Genomic DNA, 21074 nt, shown 5'->3' with positions numbered 1-21074 from the left:
CCATGGGAACATCTGCCTCCCCCTGTTGTCCTCTGGGACCTGATGGGGGGGGGTGCTTATTAACAAAATGTACAAAGTAATAGAAACTGGGAAATGTGTGCTTGGATGCACTTTATTGAATGAAAATTGCTGTTTGGTGCACTTAAAATAGGACTGACGCTGGCAGAAATGTAAAAACTATAATAAAAATAAAAAAGGGGGAATACCAGCGTCACAGTCATAAACACTGCGGATGAAAATTAAAAAAAAGGGGGCAGGCGGGGGACAGAAAAAACAAACAAACAAAAAAGACAAAATAAAAACAAAAACAACAAACAAGGGAAAAAAAACACGCAACAACCAAAAAATAAAAAGGGTATACAGCACTGTTTACAGCACTAAATGTTACGTAATGCTGTGTTAAACACTGCACTACACTAATACACTACACTATACTCACACACTACACTGACACTACACTGAAATTACACTATACTAACGCTACACTATACTGACACACTATACTCACACTGTACTATACTGACACAGTATACTCACACTACACTATACTGACACACTATACTCACACTACACTATACTATCACACTACACTCACACTACACTATCTTGACACACTATACTTAAACTACACTATACTATCACACTACACTCACACTACACTCACACTACACTATACTGACACACTATACTCGCACTACACTATACTATCACACTACACTCACACTGTACTATACTGACACACTATACACACACTACACTATACTGACACTATACTCACACTACACTATACTCACACACTATACACACACTACACTATACTGATACTATACTCCCACTACACTATCCTGACACACTATACTCACACTACACTATACTGACACTCTATACTCACACTATACTATACTTACACACTATACACACACTACACTATACTGACACTATACTCCCACTAAACTATCCTGACACACTACACTCACACTACACTATACTGACACTCTATACTCACACTATACTATACTCACACACTATACACACACTACACTATACTGATACTATACTCCCACTACACTATCCTGACACACTATACTCACACTACACTATACTGACACTCTATACTCACACTATACTATACTTACACACTATACACACACTACACTATACTGACACTATACTCCCACTAAACTATCCTGACACACTATACTCACACTACACTATAATATCACACTACACTCACACTACACTATACTGACACACTATACTCGCACTACACTATACTATCACACTACACACACACTGTACTATACTGACACACTATACACACACTACACTATACTGACACTATACTCACACTATACTATACTGACACTATACTCACACTACACTATACTGACACTCTATACTCACACTACACTATCCTGACACACTATACTCACACTACACTATACTGACAGACTATACTCACACTACACTACACTGACACACTATACTGACACACTATACTCACACTATACTAACAATACACTAACACCCTACACATTTAGAGTCACAATAAGTGAACACCCTAATTCTCTAGTAGCAAAAAACTGAGCCCTGCTCTATCTATCGCCACTCCAACACACTGCAAACACTTGGAGGGGTGCAACTATGAGCACTGAGCCTTGATTGGACAAAGTCATCATCACTTTGTCCAACCAGGGCTCTGACAGTGCTCTGTTCCCTAATTGGAAAAGCATTGCACCTGACTAGCCTGACTAGCGGTCAGGTGCAATGCTATCTCTGATTAGGGCCCTAGAATGCATTGTGCAGCGCGCAGTGCATTGCGGGGGCTTGGCGAGCGAACATCCCGCTGACTGCCCCGCAAATTTAGGGGGCTTAGCGAACGGGCGAACAGGCAATGTTCGGGCCCAACTTATGCTCAGCCCAAACCATGCGCCCAACACTAATAAGTAGAAACAAACACAAAATCTTCTGCACTTGAGAGTGGGCCCAGAGATATCTAGTAAACTATATTTTTATCATGTATTTCATAGGTAAGCCTTGTCTTGCTGCCCTCTTAAAACTGGGGAGGTCTGGAATCACTGAAACCACAAATCAAAATGGCGCACCGACTTAGTGCACTATCCTAAGAACATAACTTTATAATGTAAAACGTGGTAAGCATAATATAATATGTGCCCAGAATGATAGACCTGAGAGAGAGAGGAACAACACAACACAATCACTGTGCAATGCTATTACAGGAAGCCCAACCTGCATATGTACCCAGCCAATATTCTTTATTGATAGATCTGTACACAATAATCCCTGCTCTCCTTCATTGATAGATCTGTACACAATGATCTCTGCTCTCCTTCATTGATAGATCTGTACACAATGATCCTGTGACAGTGTTCACCGTCACTGGGGGTGAAAGACAGATAATTAATGGTTTGAATTGCTTCAGACGGGACAGTAATATTTGTCAGCAATATCTTCATATAGAAATATGAAGATTTATTCCCACTTCACACTGGAAGACTTAGACTGTTATAGACCATTACCATGAAGTCTGACTCCTAAATAATGTGTGTTTTCCATGTCCCTGCATGCCAGGCAGCCTTCCCTATTGTTTGTGTATTGAAATGGAATGTGGATTGTGCCTGTCCCATTGTTAAATGTTAATGACCTCACATTGTTCTGCCCAGATGGCTAGATAATTAGTTTAGGTTAATTCTGTTACTGTATACACTTTCTTCTGCATATGATAATGTAATCAGCCAGGAAGGAGGGATTGTATACACTGTATGGGAATGACTGAGTGTAAAACTCTGTTTCTATTGGATTGTGAATCTCATGTCCTGTTCCCAACAAGGTCCACCTGAGCGGTAACCTTGTGGGGGAAAACTGTATAAAAGAGCAGCTGTACCATTAAAGTTTGAGATATACTTCACCCTCAATTTAGAGTCCTGTCTCTCATTGGGGGAACCTGTGGATTTCTATGCTCTTCATACTCCCTTGGATAATCACTAAGCTCTTGTAAGAGCTTGTTCCTGTGCCTGCTGCATTCTCTGGGGAAAGAGAGGTTCGCCCACTGGAACCTGGAGCCTTGTCGTAGGTCCAGGGTGGGTAGGAGATGGCAAGACCCCAACCAAGCTGCAGCGGTTCGTGGGGTCTGAGGTGGTTATGGTGTCTGGTGGATTGCTTGGAGCCCTCGGGAAGCACTAGGAGCATCTGTCAATGGAGGTACCCATTCGGGGTGCCGGTTGATCCGTTACAGATCCCTGCTCTCCTTCATTGATAGATCTGTACACAATGATCCCTACTCTCCTTCATTGATATATCTGTACACAATGATCCCTGCTCTCCTTCATTGATAGATCTGTACACAATGATCCCTGCTCTCCTACATTGATAAATATGTACACAATGATCCCTGCTCTCCCTTCATTGATAGATCTGTACACAATGATCCCTGCTCTCCTTCGTTGATAGATCTGTACACACTGATCCCTGCTCTCCTTCATTGATAGATCTGTACACAATGATCCCTGCACTCCTTCATTGATAGATCTGTACACAATGATCCCTGCTCTCCTTCATTGATAGATCTGTACACAATGATCCCTGCACTCCTTCATTGATAGATCTGTACACAATGATCCCTGCACTCCTTCATTGATAGATCTGTACACAATGATCCCTGCACTCCTTCATTGATAGATCTGTACACAATGATCCCTGCTCTCCTTCATTGATAGATCTGTACACAATGATCCCTGCACTCCTTCATTGATAGATCTGTACACAATGATCCCTGCACTCCTTCATTGATAGATCTGTACACAATGATCCCTGCTCTCCTTCATTGATAGATCTGTACACAATGATCCCTGCTCTCCTTCATTGATAGATCTGTACACAATGATCCCTGCTCTCCTACATTGATAAATATGTACACAATGATCCCTGCTCTCCCTTCATTGATAGATCTGTACACAATGATCCCTGCTCTCCTTCGTTGATAGATCTGTACACACTGATCCCTGCTCTCCTTCATTGATAGATCTGTACACAATGATCCCTGCACTCCTTCATTGATAGATCTGTACACAATGATCCCTGCTCTCCTTCATTGATAGATCTGTACACAATGATCCCTGCACTCCTTCATTGATAGATCTGTACACAATGATCCCTGCACTCCTTCATTGATAGATCTGTACACAATGATCCCTGCACTCCTTCATTGATAGATCTGTACACAATGATCCCTGCTCTCCTTCATTGATAGATCTGTACACAATGATCCCTGCTCTGCTTCATTGATAGGTCTGTACACAATCCAAGACTATAAAAAATGTGGTCTACAGGATTTCTTCAGTCATTCTCTTTACATATGTTGCTATGAAAACCTGCCAGCCTTCACATTGATAATATCAGTACTTCGGGTTTATTATTGTTTACACAATTTTGCATGTGTGCCATTAATCACCGTGCGTGCGAGCCGACTCATGAATGACACCTTCTTACTGCAAAGTCAATATTTCCGGTCTTGTTTCCTGCTGAGAAGTTTCCTGCAGTTTCTTGAAGTGAGCCCAGAGCCCCGGCTCCGACCATGACATCTGCACCTAGGCATTGTGTAATATAAAAGCTCCGGGACTGATAATACTGCGTTCATTGAGGGAGAGCGAGTGACTGTGAATGAAGTATCAGAAGATGGGGAATTACTTCCAGATCTGTGTCTTGTTCCAGGCAATTGCAGTCTTGTATTCTGCATCCATCTACCACCCATTGAGGAGACCACCCAACCACCAATTACTGGAAGATTCTATAAAACTCTTCAATGAAGGGCTGAATAATTCAAGTTTTCTCTACAAGCTTCTCAAGGTGGACTCACACAGTCAGGTATGTAGTAAGGCTGATCTTTGTCTTTGTGTCCAGTGGTCAAGAACACATCTTCTAGTAGAGTGGAAAAGTCCAAAATCATTGACGTCTGTGGCTTTCTGTCCTGGTGATCCTAGGTACACTATATGACCAAACATTTTTGGATGTACATATACCCTCTTGAGTTGTAAACAGGGTGTAGCAGGATGAAGAGTGGAATGGGTGCCTGAAGTGGGTCCAGATATAGTAGAAGATGATAGTCTGGAAGCTGCTTTGTTGCTGAAGATGCTTGGACCAGGTCTGAGCAGGAAACTGGTATGCAGGTTGGGCACAGGAACTTGGAGGTGCGAGGAGAATAATTGTAGTCAGGGCAAGTAGGGTCAGCAACTGCCATGCAGCAGTGGTACCAATTTAAATGCAGGTTTAAAGTCAAAGTACAAGAAGAGGAATTGTGGTCAGGGCAGCAGGGTCAGCAACAGCCATGAAGCAGAGGTACCAAGTTAAATGCAGGTTTAAAGTCCAAGTACAAGAAGGAGAATTGTAGTCAGGGCAAGCAGGGTCAGAAACAGTCATGCAGCAGAGGTACCAATTTAAATGCAGGTTTAAAATGAAAGTACAAGAAGAATTGTTGTCAGGGCAAACAGGGTCAGCAACAGCCGGAGAGCAGAGGTACCAAGTTAAATGCAGGTTTAAAGTCAAAGTACAAGAAGGAGAATTGTAGTCAGGGCAAGCAGGGTTAGCAACAGCCATGCAGCAGAGGTACCAATTTAAATGCAGGTTTAAAATTAAAGTACAAGAAGAAGAATTGCTGTCAGGGCAAGATAGGGCTGGCAACAACCATGCAGCAGAGGTACCAAGTTAAATGCAGTTTTAAAGTCAAAGAACAAGAAGATGAATTGTAGTCAGGGCAAGCAGGGTGAGCAACAGCCAGACAGCAGAGACACCAATGTAAATGCATGTTTAAAATGAAAGTACAAGAAGAGGAATTGTTGTCAGGGCTAGCAGGGTCAGCAACAGCCAGAAAGCAGAGGTATCAAGTCAAATGCAGGTTTAAAGTCAGAGTACAAGAAGACTTGTAGTCAGGGCAAGCAGGGTTAGCAACAGCCATGCAGCAGAGGTAACAATTTAAATGCAGGTTTAAAGTCAAAGTACAAGAAGAGGAATTGTTGTCAGGGCAAGCAGGGTCAGCAACAGCCATGCAGCAGAGGTACCAAGTTAAATGCAGGTTTAAAATGAAAGTACAAGAAGAATTGTTGTCAGGGCAAGCATGGTCAGCAACAGCCAGAAAGCAGAAGTACCAAGTTAAATGCAGGTTTAAAGTCAAAGTACAGGAAGAGGAATTGTTGTCAGGGCAAGCAGGGTGAGCAACAGCCATGCAGCAGCGGTACTAATTTAAATGCAGGTTCAAAATGAAAGTTCAAGAAGAATTGTTGTCAGGGCAAGCAGGGTCAGCAACAGCCATAGAACAGAGGTACTAAATGAAATGCAGGTTTAAAGCCAAAGTACAAGAAGGAGAATTGTACAGGGTCTGGCAGGAGGCAGGAGGCAGGCGTGTCAAACATAGGATAGAAGAACGCAGGTCAGGTCACAGGAGCTCATAATAACTCATCAACCCTCCTAAGTTGTATTGTACTTTAGAGGGCCCTTGATGCCAAAGCTAGTGCTGGACATGCATGCTCATCAGGGCCGGGACAAGGGGTGCAGGCGCAGGTTTAGGACATATTAATTGTACCTACATATGTTCTGCTCTGAGCTCAGGAATGAAAATAAAATGTAACATTTCACCAAAGGGATATCGTTCTGTAAACCATGGGTGTCCAACCTTTTGGCTTCTCTGGGCCACATTGAGTGTAGAGAAATTTTGCGGGCCGCATATAAAATATATACTACAGTTAAGGTATATAAGTAATAAAACGCTGCAGTGCCCTTCCCACGCCGCCTCACCAGTGCGTCCCCATCCAATGCAGCCTGATCAGTACTCATCCAATGCAGCCCCACCAGTGCATGCCCATCCAATGCAGCCTGATCAGTACCCATCCAATGCAGCCCCACCAGTGCATGCTCATCCAATGCAGCCTGATCAGTGCCCATCCAATGCAGCCTCACCAGTGCCCATCCAATGCAGCCTCACCAGCGCATGCCTATCCAATGCAGCCTCACTAGTGCATGCCCATCCAATGCAGCCTGATCAGTGCCCATCTAATGCATCCTCACAAGTGCATGCCCATCCAATGCAGCCTGATCAGTGCCCATCCAATGTAGCCTCACCAGTGCATGCCCATCCAATGCAGCCTGATCAGTGCCCATCCAATGTAGCCTCACCAGTGCGTGCCCATCCAATGCAGTCTGCAATTAAGAGAGAGGAGAGCCGCTGGATTACACAGAGCAGGGATCTCCCGCTTATCCAGCGACCGCTGTCATACGAAGTCCTGCCTCCTGGACCAACTCCTATGATAGACATCACCAATGTGCTGTCTATCATTGACAGAGGCTCAGAGGCAGCCTCTGCCTACAGTTAGTTGGAAGCCGCTGTGGCCGTTCCCCCAACTCGACTTCCTTCCTCCCCAGCAAAAAAATAATAATTGTCAGGGGGCAGTGGGCCGCATTGCCTTTGGTTCTGGGCCGCATGCGGCCCTCGGGCCGCAGGTTGGACATGCCTGCTGTAATTGAAAGCATGCCTAGAACTTTTTCATAGTTTCATAGTATTGCTGCGTGCATTTAATTCTTCCTCTGGTGCAGTGTTAGCATGTAAAAAAAAATTGTGAAAAAACAACCCCAAAAATAACGCAAAATTTAAGTGATAAATATCACAAAACATACATTTTTAACACATTTGGTAAATAACGATAATGATGTTTTTTAGTGAATTGCCTACTTTTGAGATAAATACCACATGAGTTATTTTAACTAAAAAATTCATACAATATTTATGTCTTGGTAAATTGACCCCAGGGTTTCTTTAATGCATTACACAAATATGGCAGAATTTTGTTATAATTTCCAGAATCTTACCAAAATTCTAGGGAAAAGAAAACCATTAGTTTCACTCTGCTTACAACATTATAAAATAATATGCAGTGCGAATAACTACACAGCCATCATTAAAAATTCCTGTAATTTCTCTAATATGTTTATTTCATAAGATCATCAGTTCCATCTAGTGGCCATAACGCAGTATTTTATTTCTGAAATACCTCATTCAGGGAAATACCTCATTATGGCCACTAGATGGAGTAGACGATCCAAGGAAATAAACGAGTGGGAATATTAGTGACGGCTGTGCCAAAGCTTAGATATTGTCGCTGTGAATTTTGATAGACGGTGTGTCTGGGTACAATGAAATGATAATGTAAAATGTATTTTTTTAATTTTCTTTAGGCAGATTCCCATGAAAATAATTCCCTAACCTTTGTTATTAAAGAGACGGTTTGCTGGAAGGCAGCAGAAATCCCGAAGGAATGTCCCTTCAAGGAGGACGGGGTGAGTAAGATATCAGACTGATGAGAAACTGAACAATGCTGGAAAATGTAAATGTCTGAATTTATCTTCTCATAGGAATATATGAATCTTTATAGAGTTTATTAGGAGGGGAGGCCAATAAGTTCTTACCCTCACCAAGATCCAGATGTGAGAGGGATCTGAAATTTAGTCTACTGACTCTTCCTTCTCTTCATATCCACCTCCTATGGTTACACACTTCTCACATCTGTGGAACAGACCTTTAACCACTTAAGCCCCGGAAGATTTTACCCCCTTCCTGACCAGGGCCTATTTTGCGATTCGGCACTGCGTGAATTTAACGGACAATTGCGCGGTCGTGCGACGCTGTACCTAAACGAATTTGGCGTCCTTTTTTTCCCACAAACAGAAATTTCTTTTGGTGGTATTTGATCACCTGTGCGATTTTTACTTTTTGTGCTAAAAACAAAAAAAGAGCGTAAATTTTGAATAAATAACAATATTTTTCACATTTTTTTATATGAAATTCCCCCCCAAAAAAATGTAAAAATCACATTTTTTTACATTTTTGGCCAATTTGTTTTCTGCTACATATGTTTGGTAAAAAAAAAAATTGCAATAAGCGTATTTTGATTGGTTTGCTCAAAAGTTATCGCAGCTACTAACTACGGGAAAGATTTCTGTCATTTTTGGTGTTTTTTTTTTTAAAGAGTAATGGCGGTGATCTGCGATTTTTTTTGCGGGACTGTGACATTGAGGCGGACAGATCGGACCCTTGACTGACATTTTTGACACTTTTGGGGGTACCAGTGACATTACTGCAGTAATCAGTGCTATATATATGCACTGTTATTGTAAAAATGACACTGGCAGGGAAGGGGTTAACTTTTATTGGAGAGGGAGGGGTTAATGTATGCCTGGTGCTTACTGACGTGTGTGGGGGGAGGTGACTGTGTGACACAGGGACAGATCGCAGGTTGAGCTATGCTGAACCCTGCAATCTGTCACTGTCTGTCACTTAGGAGATCCGCCCACTTTGTTTACACAAGCAGGCGGATCTATAGACTCGATTCCCTGTCGATCGGGGAAGAGCGGCGGCGATCGCTGCTGCTCCTCCCCTGGCCCAACTCCCGCTGTGACTGAATACAGCGGGAGTGAGCCTCCGGCGGCGCGCGAGCGCCGCCCAGAAGGGGAGGAGTCCAGCGACGTAGGTCTACGTCGCTGGACGGAATCGAGCCACTTTGCCGCAGTACAGTCCCAGTGACTGGTCAGCAAGTGGTTAATACCATCTGCGTAGAAGTTTGCAGATTTGGCGGAAAACCAGCTGACAACAACATGACCTTACTGGACGAATGTTGCACCTCTGCAGCTTTATTCCAAAATGGATTAAATTCATTATTTTCCTCAAAATTCTACAAACAATCCCCCATAATGACAACGTGAAAGAAGTTTGTTTAACATTTTTGCAAATTTATTAAAAATAAAAAATGGAAAAATCCCATGTACATAAGTATTCACACCCTTTGCTCAATACTTTGTTGAAGCACCTTTGGCACCAATTACAGCCTCCAGTATTTCTGAGTATGATGCTACAAGCTTGGCACTCCTATTTTTGGGCAGTTTCTCCCATTCTTCTTTGCAGGACCTTTCAAGCTCCATCAGGTTGGATGGGGGAGGGTCGGTGCACAGCCATTTTCAGATCACTCCAGAGATGTTCAATCGGATTCAAGTCTGGACTCTGGCTGGGCCACTGAAGGACATTCACAGAGTTGTCCCGTAGCCACTCCTTTGTTATCTTGGCTGTGTGCTTAGGGTCGTTGTCCTGTTGGAAGATGAACCTTCACCCCAGTCTGAAGTCCAGAGAGCTCTGGAGGAGGTTTTCATCAAGGATGTCTCTGTACATTGCTGCATTCATCTTTCCCTCAATCCTGACTAGTCTCCCAGTTCCTGGCACTAAAAAACATCCCCACACCATGATGCTGCCACCACCATGCTTCACTGTAGGGATGGTATTGGACAGGTGATGAGCGGTGCCTGGTTTCCTCCAGACATGACGCTTGCCATTCAGGCCAAAGAGTTCAATCTTTGTTTCATCAGAGCAAAGAATTTTTTTTCTCATGGTCTGAAAGTCCTTCAGGTGCCTTTTGGTAAACTCCAGGTGGGCTGTCATGTGACTTCTACTGAGGAGTGGCTTCCGTCTGGCCACTCCCATACAGGCCTAATTGGTGTCCACTATCAAGTAGATATAGGAGGAGTCCCTTGTAGTGCATTAGCACACCTTCCCAGCAAGGAGTGTTATCTCCAAGGGTTAGAAAGGCTGGATTCATCCTTTTTTATGGATAGTGTAGGACCCACTGACAATGGGGTACTTTGACGTAGTGGTGGGCTTGAGCACGATATGGCCATATGGTGGGACTAAATCCCCATTTTTATTTATGGATTGTCTCCATATTTGATAGTCATTTATTTTGCATGTGTGCGCTATTCTTTTTTTAATATACTGATTGGTGGAGTGCTGCAGAGATGGTTGTTCTTCTGGGAGGTTCTCCTCTCTCCACAGAGAAACGCTGGAGCTCTGTCAGAGTGACCATCGGGTTCTTGGTCACCTCCCTGACTAAGGCCCTTCTATCCCAAACACTTAGTTTGGCCGGGCGGCCCGCTCTAGGAGGAGTCCTGGTGGTTCCAAACTTCTCCCATTTACGGATGATGGAGGCCACTCTGCTCATTAGGACTTTAAATGCTGCAGAAATATTTCTGCACCCTTCCCCCGATCTGTGCCTCCATACAATCCTGTCTCGGAGGTCTACAGACAATTCCTTGGACTTCATGGCGTGGTTTGTGCTCTGACATGCACTGTTAACTGTAGAACCTTATATAGACAGGTGTGTGCCTTTCCATATCATGTCCAATCAACCAAGATTACAACAGGTGGACTCCAATCAAGTTGTAGAAACATCTCAAGGATGATCGGTGGAATCAGGATGCACCTGAGCTCAATTCTGAGTGTCATGGCAAACGCTGTGATGTTTACTCTATGTACATGGGATTTTTTTTAGTTTTTTATTTTTAAAAATTGGCAAAGATTTCAAACAAACTTCTCTCACGTTGTCATTATGGGGGATTGTTTGTAGAATTTTGAGGAAAATAATGAATGTAATCCATTTTGGAATAAGGCAGTAACATAACAAAATGTGGAAAAAGTGAAGCGCTGTGAATACTTTCTGGATTCACTGTAGATATACTCAGCTTTTATCCATGGTCACTAATCTGTGTCCTCCTCATCTTTGTGGTAAAGGTCCAAAATGCTTTGTGCACGTTCCACTCTTTTGGAAAGGTATCAGGACCTGGGTTGACACCTACTCCATTTCTCTTGTCTCCAGGGGAGGACTGGGCCAGGGGGCAGGGGGGCAATTGCCACCTGGGCCACTCTGATGCCCCATAAAAAGGTTGCACTGCTTCTGCTGCAAACATGCCGGGGGCAGGGGGGCCGAGTCGCTGCACAATGGGCCTCTGGTTTGTACTTGCCCCCTAGGCTGAAAGTTGCCAGTCTGCCCCTGCTTGGCTCTAACTATAATTCACCAGGACCTACAAAAACATTGGCATGCATATTACTAAGATATCCACCTATGAACCTGCAACATTTCAGATCCCTAGCACAGATCATGGTGAGGGTAAGACCTTTTTGGCCTCCCCTCATAGGAGATAAAGTCTGAAATTCATAGTCCTACCCTACTGTTGACTGTCCCACCTCTGAGCCTCTGATAGTCTAACATGGCCAGTAATGGAGGACAGTCAGCTGCGCTTGGCTTCACCGAACCTTAAAGCTGAACTCTGGGATAAGCACATTTTTTTCTAAATACAGCAGGCATCTGTATTCCTATTGACAGGGCATGACCTACCATGGGTCTCACAGGGTCCATTGGACCCAGGCAGAACTTTGAGAGGGGCAGCAAATTGAAGCCAAAGATTTTTTTTCCAGCAGTTTTGTGTGTGACAACTGCCCCCCCCCCCCCCCCCCCCCAGGGCCGCTTCGCTGCCACCGCCCTGCTGCCCTCAACACGCATACTCATAGGTAAGGGCAAGGGTGTTCGCAAACAGTCTAACACTGGCTGTTAAACACCCGAGCACACCTGTGTGTGCTGCCAGGGGCAGGGGTAACCACAGGAGACAGAGAGCAATGAAAGATCCCTTCCCCACCGGCTCCGCCAGCAGTCCCTATACCCACTCCAGCTTGCCCTTATACTATCCTAGCCTGCCCCTATACTGCCTCTATAAAGCCCTAGCCTGCCCCTATACTGCCTTTATACTGCCCTAGCCAGCCTCTATTCTGCCCTAGCCTGCCTTTATTCTGCCCTAGCCTGCCTCTATACTGCCCTAGCCTGCCTCTATACTGCCTCTATACTGCCCTAGCCTGCCCCCTATACTGCCTCTATTTTGCCCTAGCCTGCCTCTATACTGCCCTAGCCTGCCTCTATACTGCCCCTATACTGCCTCTATAGTGACCTATACTGCCTCTATTCTGGCCTAGCCTGCCTCTATACTGCCCTAGCCTGCCTCTATACTGCCCTAGCCAGCCTCTATACTGCCCTAGCCTGCCTCTATACTGCCCTACGCCTGCCTCTTAATACCACCCTAGCCTGCCCCTATACTGCCTCTATACTGCCCTAGCCAGCCTCTATACTGCCCTAGCCAGCCTCTATACTGCCCTAGCTTGCCCTATAACTGCTCTAGCCTGCCTCTATACTGCCCTGGCCAGCCTCACTATACTGCCCTAGCCTGCCTCTATACTGCTGTAGCCAGCCTCTATACTGCCCTAGCCTGCCTCTATACTGCCCTAGCCAGCCTCTATACTGCCCTAGCTTGCCCTATACTGCTCTAGCCTGCCTCTATACTGCCCTGGCCAGCCTCTATACTGCCCTAGACAGCCTCTATACTGCCCTGGCCAGCCTCTATACTGCCCTAGCCTGCCTCTATACTGCCCTAGCCACCCCTCTATACTGCCTTAGCCTGCCCCTACACTGCCCTAGCCTGCCTCTATACTGCCCTAGCCTACCTCTATACTGCCCTAGCCTGCCCCTATACTATCCTAGCTTGCCCCCTATACTGCCTAGCCTGCCCCTATACTATCCTAGCTTGCCCCTATACTGCCCTAGCCAGCCCCTATACTACCCTAGCCCCACCCCTATACAGCCCTATCCCAGAAACAGTCATCCTCACGGATGATGTAACATGTTCACTGCACACAGGCCCTGAGGGGTGGGGGGGGGGCAACTGTGCTGACACATACTGCACCCATAGATGCCATTGGGCACCAAGGTAGAGGAGCAGTAACATGGTGGTATGTCATATAATTTTGCATATAGACAAGGTGCTGTTGCATGTAAATCTCACTTTCTGATAAATTACATTTTTAGTTATAGTTATCATGATATAAAATATCCCTTTGGTGGGCGTGATTTTTTTTTTTTTTTTTTTTTTTGGGGGGGGGGGGGGGGGGCAGCATTTCATTCATTCTTGGACCTAAGCAGCACAATGTTTTGGGTCAGCCCTGCCTATTGAATCTTGGGGGTCTATATAAAAAGACCTTCACTTATGAATATGACAAATATCTGCACAGTCAGAATAAATATCTCCCTTAGTTTCTCTAATATTAGTCCCTATACCGCCACCGCCATCTAGTGGCCATTGTGTTTTTTTTTCCCTAGAAATACTTCGATCATCAAAGCCATCTAGTGGCCAAGTACTATGGCCAGTAGATGGCTCTCTAATCTCAGGAGAACCTGTGTCACACTGGTGGTGACATGCCTGAAACCTGCCTAAAAGTCAGAACCAAAAGGGGAAAACATGCTGGTGACATCATGGCCTGAACCTTAGCTCATCCCTAGTGACGAAGTGCACTCATGTGAAACCAATAAGCGGTTGTGGCAACTGTTTGTGGATACTGTTTGCTAGTAGAGCTGTGGATCAAGTGCATTGTCACTACCCAGATAGCAAGCAACTGAGCGGCAAGTTTGTAAATGACTTGCTAAACTATTGCCAGACTTGCCAGGCTTCACAAGTTTGTTGCACAATTGCAGCAAGTCTGCATTGCATGACTCCAGGTCAACATTCTTTGCAAAGATTCTGCAAGTCTGCTGCAAGTTCTGGTTCAGTTAAGTTGTGCAATAGTCATCCCACCACAGGGGGCACTGTGGCTGAATTTGGAAAAGTGTCAACTAGACTTTGTGCTTTGCAAATGTACAACCTGCCAGTGAAAATGTGCACCAAGTTAAAAGACTTACAATATTTGTGGCAAGTTCTCCTTTCTATCTGGGTAGGGATGAGATTAGAGTTCATTGCGATGCACGGTGCACAGTGAACTTTGACTGTTCATATTGTGCCAAACAGGCAAACTAAAATGCCCCATTTGCTCTATTAACTCATGCAAACCTGCTATGGCATCCAGGAGTTATTTGCAGGGCCGGCACAAGGGGTGGGCAGAAGTGTCGGCTGCAGCGGGCGCAGCATGTATTGTAGGGATGGGGGGGGGGGGTTACGCAAGTTCCTTCCACTATAAGGCTGACAGTAGTAGTGACAACGGTATCACTGCTTCTGTCAGCCCAGTGCTGGAAGCAGCAAGGAGAGAAGGAGAGAGCAGGGAGGAGGTGCGGGCTGTGCTCTCTCTTTATATGCTTGCACATAATGAAGGAGGGGGGCACAATTAGGCATCCTTGTCTTGGGCACTGGATGATCGTGTCCCACCAATGGTCAATCGGTAATACTATTGCTGCTAAAAGACAATTTCCTGCTGTGCAGGCTGCTGTTAGGATGCAAGTGGCCGCACCACTTCATTGGTTGGTAGGGCACTGGCCTGTCTGCGACATTAAAAAATTGCAACAGCCATATTTTTATTCGACAGGCCTCTGCATTCAGTAAATATAGAATGCTCTGGAGGGTTTAAGTTATGCTGATTTTATGTATGTGGGATAATTAACCACTTCCCACAAACCGATGTACCTGTCCCTTTGCCTGTACCTGTCCGTGTCCCTGTCTCTGTACCTATCCCTGTGCCTGTCCCTGTCCCTATGCCAGTACCTGTCCCTCTGCCTGTGCCTGTCCCTGTAACTGTCTCTGTCCCTGTGTCTGTACCTGTCCCTGTACCTATGCCAGTACCTGTCCCTCTGCCTGTACCAGTCCCTTTGCCTGTACCTGGCCCTGTCCCTGTAACTGTCTCTGTCCCTGTGCCAGTACCTGTCCCTGTATCTGTCTGTGTTCCTGTCTGTGTCCCTGTCCCCGTACCTGTCTCTGTCCCTGTCCCTGTATGTCGGCTCGGAGAAGTGGTTGTAGCGGGATGATCTGCAGCTGCAGGCATCACCCCGGTACCGTTCTAGCGCGGCGGTCGGCTTTGTCCCTGTGCCTGTACCTGTCCCTGTCTCTATACCTGTCCCTGTACCTGTGCCTGTGCCTGTCCCTGCGTCTATACCTGTTCCTGAACCTGTATGTCAGCTCGGAGAATTGGTTGTAGCGGGATGATCTGCAGCTGCAGGCATCACCCCGGTACCGTTCTTTAGCGTGGCAGTCGGCTTTGTCCCTGTCCCTGTGCCTGTCCCAGTCCCTGTCTCTATACCTGCCCTGTCTCTGTCCCTGTGCATGTTCCTGTACCTGTCCCTGTAGCTGTACCCATACCTGTCCCTGTGCCTGTCCCTGTGTCTATACCTGTGCCTGTTCCTGTACCTGTCTCTATACCTGTCCCTGTCTCTGTCCCTATACCTGTATGTCGGGTCGGAGAATTGGTTGTAGCGGGATGATCTGCAGCTGCAGGCATCAACTGGTACCGTTCTTTAGAGGCGATGGCCGGCTTTCAGAAGATAACAGCCGATGCGGCTCAGCAGCCACTCGGCTGTTACTCCAGCGAGGGGAAGGGGATGCCCACCCCCTTTCTCCTGCCACCTACTGGGGCTCTGCCCGGGTCTCCCATCCCACCGGGAGACCTGAGCAACGAGCCGACACGCCCGCTAGCTGGTTGGAGTCCCAAACCAAGCCGGATTCGGCTTTGATCGGGGTCGCCGATGGAGTAACCCGGAAACGGGTCAGTATTCAAAAATGCAGATTTTAGCATTTTGAATACATGTAAGTGCAGTGGAGGGGTTTGGTGTCTTTTAGACCCCCGATCCCTCCATAAAGAGTACCTGTCACTGCCTATTGCTGTCACATTCCCCCCCCGATCCCTCCATAAAGAGTACCTGTCACTGCCTATTACTGTCACATTCCCCCCGATCCCTCCATAAAGAGTACCTGTCACTCCTATTACTGTCACATTCCCCCCGATCCCTCCATAAAGAGTACCTGTCACTCCTATTACTGTCACATCCCCCCGATCCCTCCATAAAGAGTACCTGTCACTGCCTATTACTGTCACATTCCTCCCGATCCCTCCATAAAGAGTACCTGTCACTCCTATTACTGTCACATTCCCCCCGATCCCTCCATAAAGAGTACCTGTCACTCCTATTACTGTCACATTCCCCCCGATCCCTCCATAAAGAGTACCTGTCACTGCATATTACTGTCACATTCCCCCCCCGATCCCTCCATAAAGAGTACCTGTCACTGCCTATTACTGTCACATTCCCCCCGATCCCTCCATAAAGAGTACCTGTCACTGCCTATTACTGTCACATTCCCCCCGATCCCTCCATAAAGAGTACCTGTCACTCCTATTACTGTCACATTCCCCCCGATCCCTCCATAAAGAGTACCTGTCACTGCATATTACTGTCACATTCCCCCCCGATCCCTCCATAAAGAGTACCTGTCACTCCTATTACTGTCACATTCCCCCCCGATCCCTCCATAAAGAGTACCTGTCACTGCATATTACTGTCACATTCCCCCCCCCGATCCCTCCATAAAGAGTACCTGTCACTGCCTATTACTGTCACATTCCCCCCGATCCCTCCATAAAGAGTACCTGTCACTGCTATTACTGTCACATTCCCCCCGATCCCTCCATAAAGAGTACCTGTCACTGCTATTACTGTCACATTCCCCCCGATCCCTCCATAAAGAGTACCTGTCACTGCCTATTACTGTCACATTCCCCCCGATCCCTCCATAAAGAGTACCTGTCACTCCTATTACTGTCACATTCCCCCCCGATCCCTCCATAAAGAGTACCTGTCACTCCTATTACTGTCACATTCCCCCCCGATCCCTCCATAAAGAGTACCTGTCACTGCCTATTACTGTCACATTCCCCCCGATCCCTCCATAAAGAGTACCTGTCACTCCTATTACTGTCACATTCCCCCCCGATCCCTCCATAAAGAGTACCTGTCACTCCTATTACTGTCACATTCCCCCCCGATCCCTCCATAAAGAGTACCTGTCACTGCCTATTACGGTCACATTCCCCCCCGATCCCTCCATAAAGAGTACCTGTCACTCCTATTACTGTCACATTCCCCCCCGATCCCTCCATAAAGAGTACCTGTCACTGCCTATTACGGTCACATTCCCCCCCGATCCCTCCATAAAGAGTACCTGTCACTGCCTATTACTGTCACATTCCCCCCGATCCCTCCATAAAGAGTACCTGTCACTCCTATTACTGTCACATTCCCCCCGATCCCTCCATAAAGAGTACCTGTCACTCTTATTACTGTCACATTCCCCCCGATCCCTCCATAAAGAGTACCTGTCACTGCCTATTACTGTCACATTCCCCCCGATCCCTCCATAAAGAGTACCTGTCACTGCCTATTACTGTCACATTCCCCCCCGATCCCTCCATAAAGAGTACCTGTCACTGCCTATTACTGTCACATTCCCCCCGATCCCTCCATAAAGAGTACCTGTCACTGCCTATTACTGTCACATTCCTCCCGATCCCTCCATAAAGAGTACCTGTCACTCCTATTACTGCCACATTCCCCCCGATCCCTCCATAAAGAGTACCTGTCACTGCCTATTACTGTCACAAGGGATGTTTACATTCCTTCTCACAGCAATAAAAGTGATCAGATTATTATTTTTTTTTAAACAGGAATAAAAATGAAAAATTAAATACGGTAAAAAAAAATAGAAAAAAACATTTTTTTAAAGGGCCCCCGTCGCCGTGAGCTCACGCACAAAAGAAAACGAATACGTAAGTTGCGCCTGCAAATGAAAACGGTGTTCCAACCACACATGTGAGGTATCGCCGTGATCGCCAGAGCGAGAGCAATAATTCTAAAAAAATACCTCCTCTGTAACTCTAAACTGGTTACCGTTAACAATTTTGAGAGATTTTTATGTACTATAGTTTGTCGCCATTCCACAAGTGTGCGCGATTTTAAACTGTAACATGTTGGGTATCTATTTACTCGGCGTGACATCATCTTTCACAATATACAAAAAAAAACTGGGTTAACTTTACTGTTTCATTTTTTTAAATGCAGTGAAATTTATTTTTTCCCAAAAAATTGCATTTGAAAGACCGCTGCGCAAATACCGCATGACGAAAAACATTGTAACGACCGCCATTGTATTCTCCAGAATCTCTTCTAAAAAAAATATTTATAACGTTTGGGGGTTCTAAGTTAAACCCCCCCCCCTCCCCCCCCCGGGGATGTCAGGCAGGCTTTATTGGGGGGGGGGGGGTGTTGTAGGCAGGCAGTTGTAAGATTCTGGTACCTTTGGTACCCTTATTTCCCATTTCTACCTTAATATTGCGTCCCACCTTGCTAACTAGGTGGAACGCATACACCTTTAAGAACGAGGACATCATCGCCGAGCGCCGCTATGAGCGGCTATTTCAATCGCCGGTCTTCTCTCACTCATTGCTCGTTCAAACCGCATGCTTGACCAGTCTTGTCCTATGCTGCCGGAGCTTCTAGCTATTCCTTTGCCTGAACAAAACCGGAACCTCGCTAACGATCCCGTATCTCGCTACCGGATCACTCTCTTGCTACTGGACCTTGCTACTACTAACCCAACTTGTGATAAGTACCCCACAGGGGATTTCTTCCTAACTAACTTACACTATCTACCTCTGCATACTAAGGACTGTTACTATGTAAGCACTATTCCTATCATCTGCATAACTTCATAGATTGCTAGCTCTTGAGCCTACCATCATCTACATCAGGGGTGGGGAACCTCCGGCCCGCGGCCCGCACGATTCTTCTGTCCGGCCCGCACAATCGTTGCGATCCGCCCCCCCCCCCCCCCCCGTGCTGCTGTGTCAGAAGGAGCCGATGGCTCCGTTCTGACACTGTGGGTGGACCCGAGGCGCAGCAGAGCAGTGCACCTCGAGCCCACCCATTTGTGTGACATAGCGAATGAAAATTCGCTACTGTCTCACAGATCCGCCTCCTCCTCGGCCAATGTCATTGGCCGAGGAGGAGGAGGGAGGCGGGACGCGGGAGGACTCGAAGAGACGAAGCCGCCCGCCGCTACAACAGGTAAGTTAAGTGCACTGGGGCTTGGCACGCTGTTCACTCTGCATTGTGGTCATTGAAAGGGGGCACGTTGTGGTCACTCCGCATTGAAAGGGGGCACGCTCTGGGCACTCCGCATTGAAAGGGGGCATGCTCTGGGCACTCCGCATTGAAAGGGGGCACTCCGCATTGAAAGGGGGCACTCCGCATTGAAAGGGGGCACGCTCTGGGCACTACGCATTGAAAGGGGGCACGCTCTGGGCACTCGCATTGAAAGGGGGCACTATGCATTGAAAGGGGGCACGCTCTTGGCACTCGCATTGAAAGGGGGCACTACGCATTGAAAGGGGGCACGCTCTGGGCACTCGCATTGAAAGGGGGCACTCCGCATTGAAAGGGGGCACGCTCTGGGCACTCGCATTGAAAGGGGGCACTCCGCATTGAAAGTGGGCACGCTCTGGGCACTCCGCATTGAAAGGGGGCACTACGCATTAAAAGGGGGCACGCTCTGGGCACTCCGCATTGAAAGGGGGCACGCTCTGGGCACTCCGCATTGAAAGGGGGCACGCATTGGGCACTCCGCATTGAAAGTGGCACTCTGCATTGAAAGGGGGCACGCTCTGGGCACTCCGCATTGAGAGGGGGCATGCTGTGGTCACTACGCATTGAAAGGGGGCATGCTGTGGTCACTCCGCATTGAAAGGGGGGCACGCTGTGGTCAGTCTGCATTGAAAGGGAGGCACGCTGTGGTCAGTCTGCATTGAAAGGGGGCATGCTGTGGTCAGTCTGCATTGAAAGGGGGCATGCTGTGGTCAGTCTGCATTGAAAGGGGGCACGCTGTGGTCACTCTGCATTGAAAGGGGGCACGCTGTGGTCACTCCGCATTTAAAGGGGGCACGCTGTGGTCACTCCGCATTGAAAGGGGGGCACGCTGTGGTCACTCCGCATTGAAAGGGGGCACGCTGTGGTCAGTCTGCATTGAAAGGGGGGCACGCTGTGGTCAGTCTGCATTGAAAGGGGGCATGCTGTGGTCAGTCTGCATTGAAAGGGGGCATGCTGTGGTCAGTCTGCATTGAAAGGGGGCACGCTGTGGTCACTCTGCATTGAAAGGGGGGCACGCTGTGGTCACTCTGCATTGAAAGGGGGCATGCTGTGGTCAGTCTGCATTGAAAGAGGGCACACTATACCTTGATTACTGAAGGCCCCTTTCACACTTTTGTGACCTCAAAGTCACGCAATTTTTTACAGCGTTTTTTGCCGCAAAGCAATGCCTATTACATTTATGCTTACATTTTGTGCGGCCCCCGAATGATGTTACAAAAATCCAAATGGCCCTTGGTAGAAAAAAGGTTC

General features: G+C 46.8%; 1 protein-coding gene across 2 annotated transcripts in view; it reads left to right on the top strand.

Annotated features, from left to right (window-relative positions):
• LOC309555340 (neutrophilic granule protein-like) overlaps nt 1–21074 on the top strand; it is a 92798-nt gene that overhangs the window by 57469 nt on the left and 14255 nt on the right. Inside the window, exons 1-2 of one of the 2 annotated variants that reach the window (XM_082257298.1) lie at nt 4603–4884; nt 8242–8343. The exons of the other annotated variant lie outside the window; for it this stretch is intronic. Coding sequence (XP_082113424.1) covers nt 4681–4884; nt 8242–8343 — 306 coding nt within the window. The 5' untranslated portion in view covers nt 4603–4680. Of the gene's footprint in view, nt 1–4602; nt 4885–8241; nt 8344–21074 lie in introns of those variants that run through there. 2 annotated transcript variants of the gene reach the window in all.

Source organism: Pelophylax lessonae (genome assembly GCF_965119305.1).
Source record: "Pelophylax lessonae genome assembly, chromosome: 5".
Classification (NCBI taxonomy): domain Eukaryota; kingdom Metazoa; phylum Chordata; class Amphibia; order Anura; family Ranidae; genus Pelophylax; species Pelophylax lessonae.
Note: the sequence above shows the minus strand (reverse complement) of the source record. Positions and strands in the feature narration are given on the sequence as shown.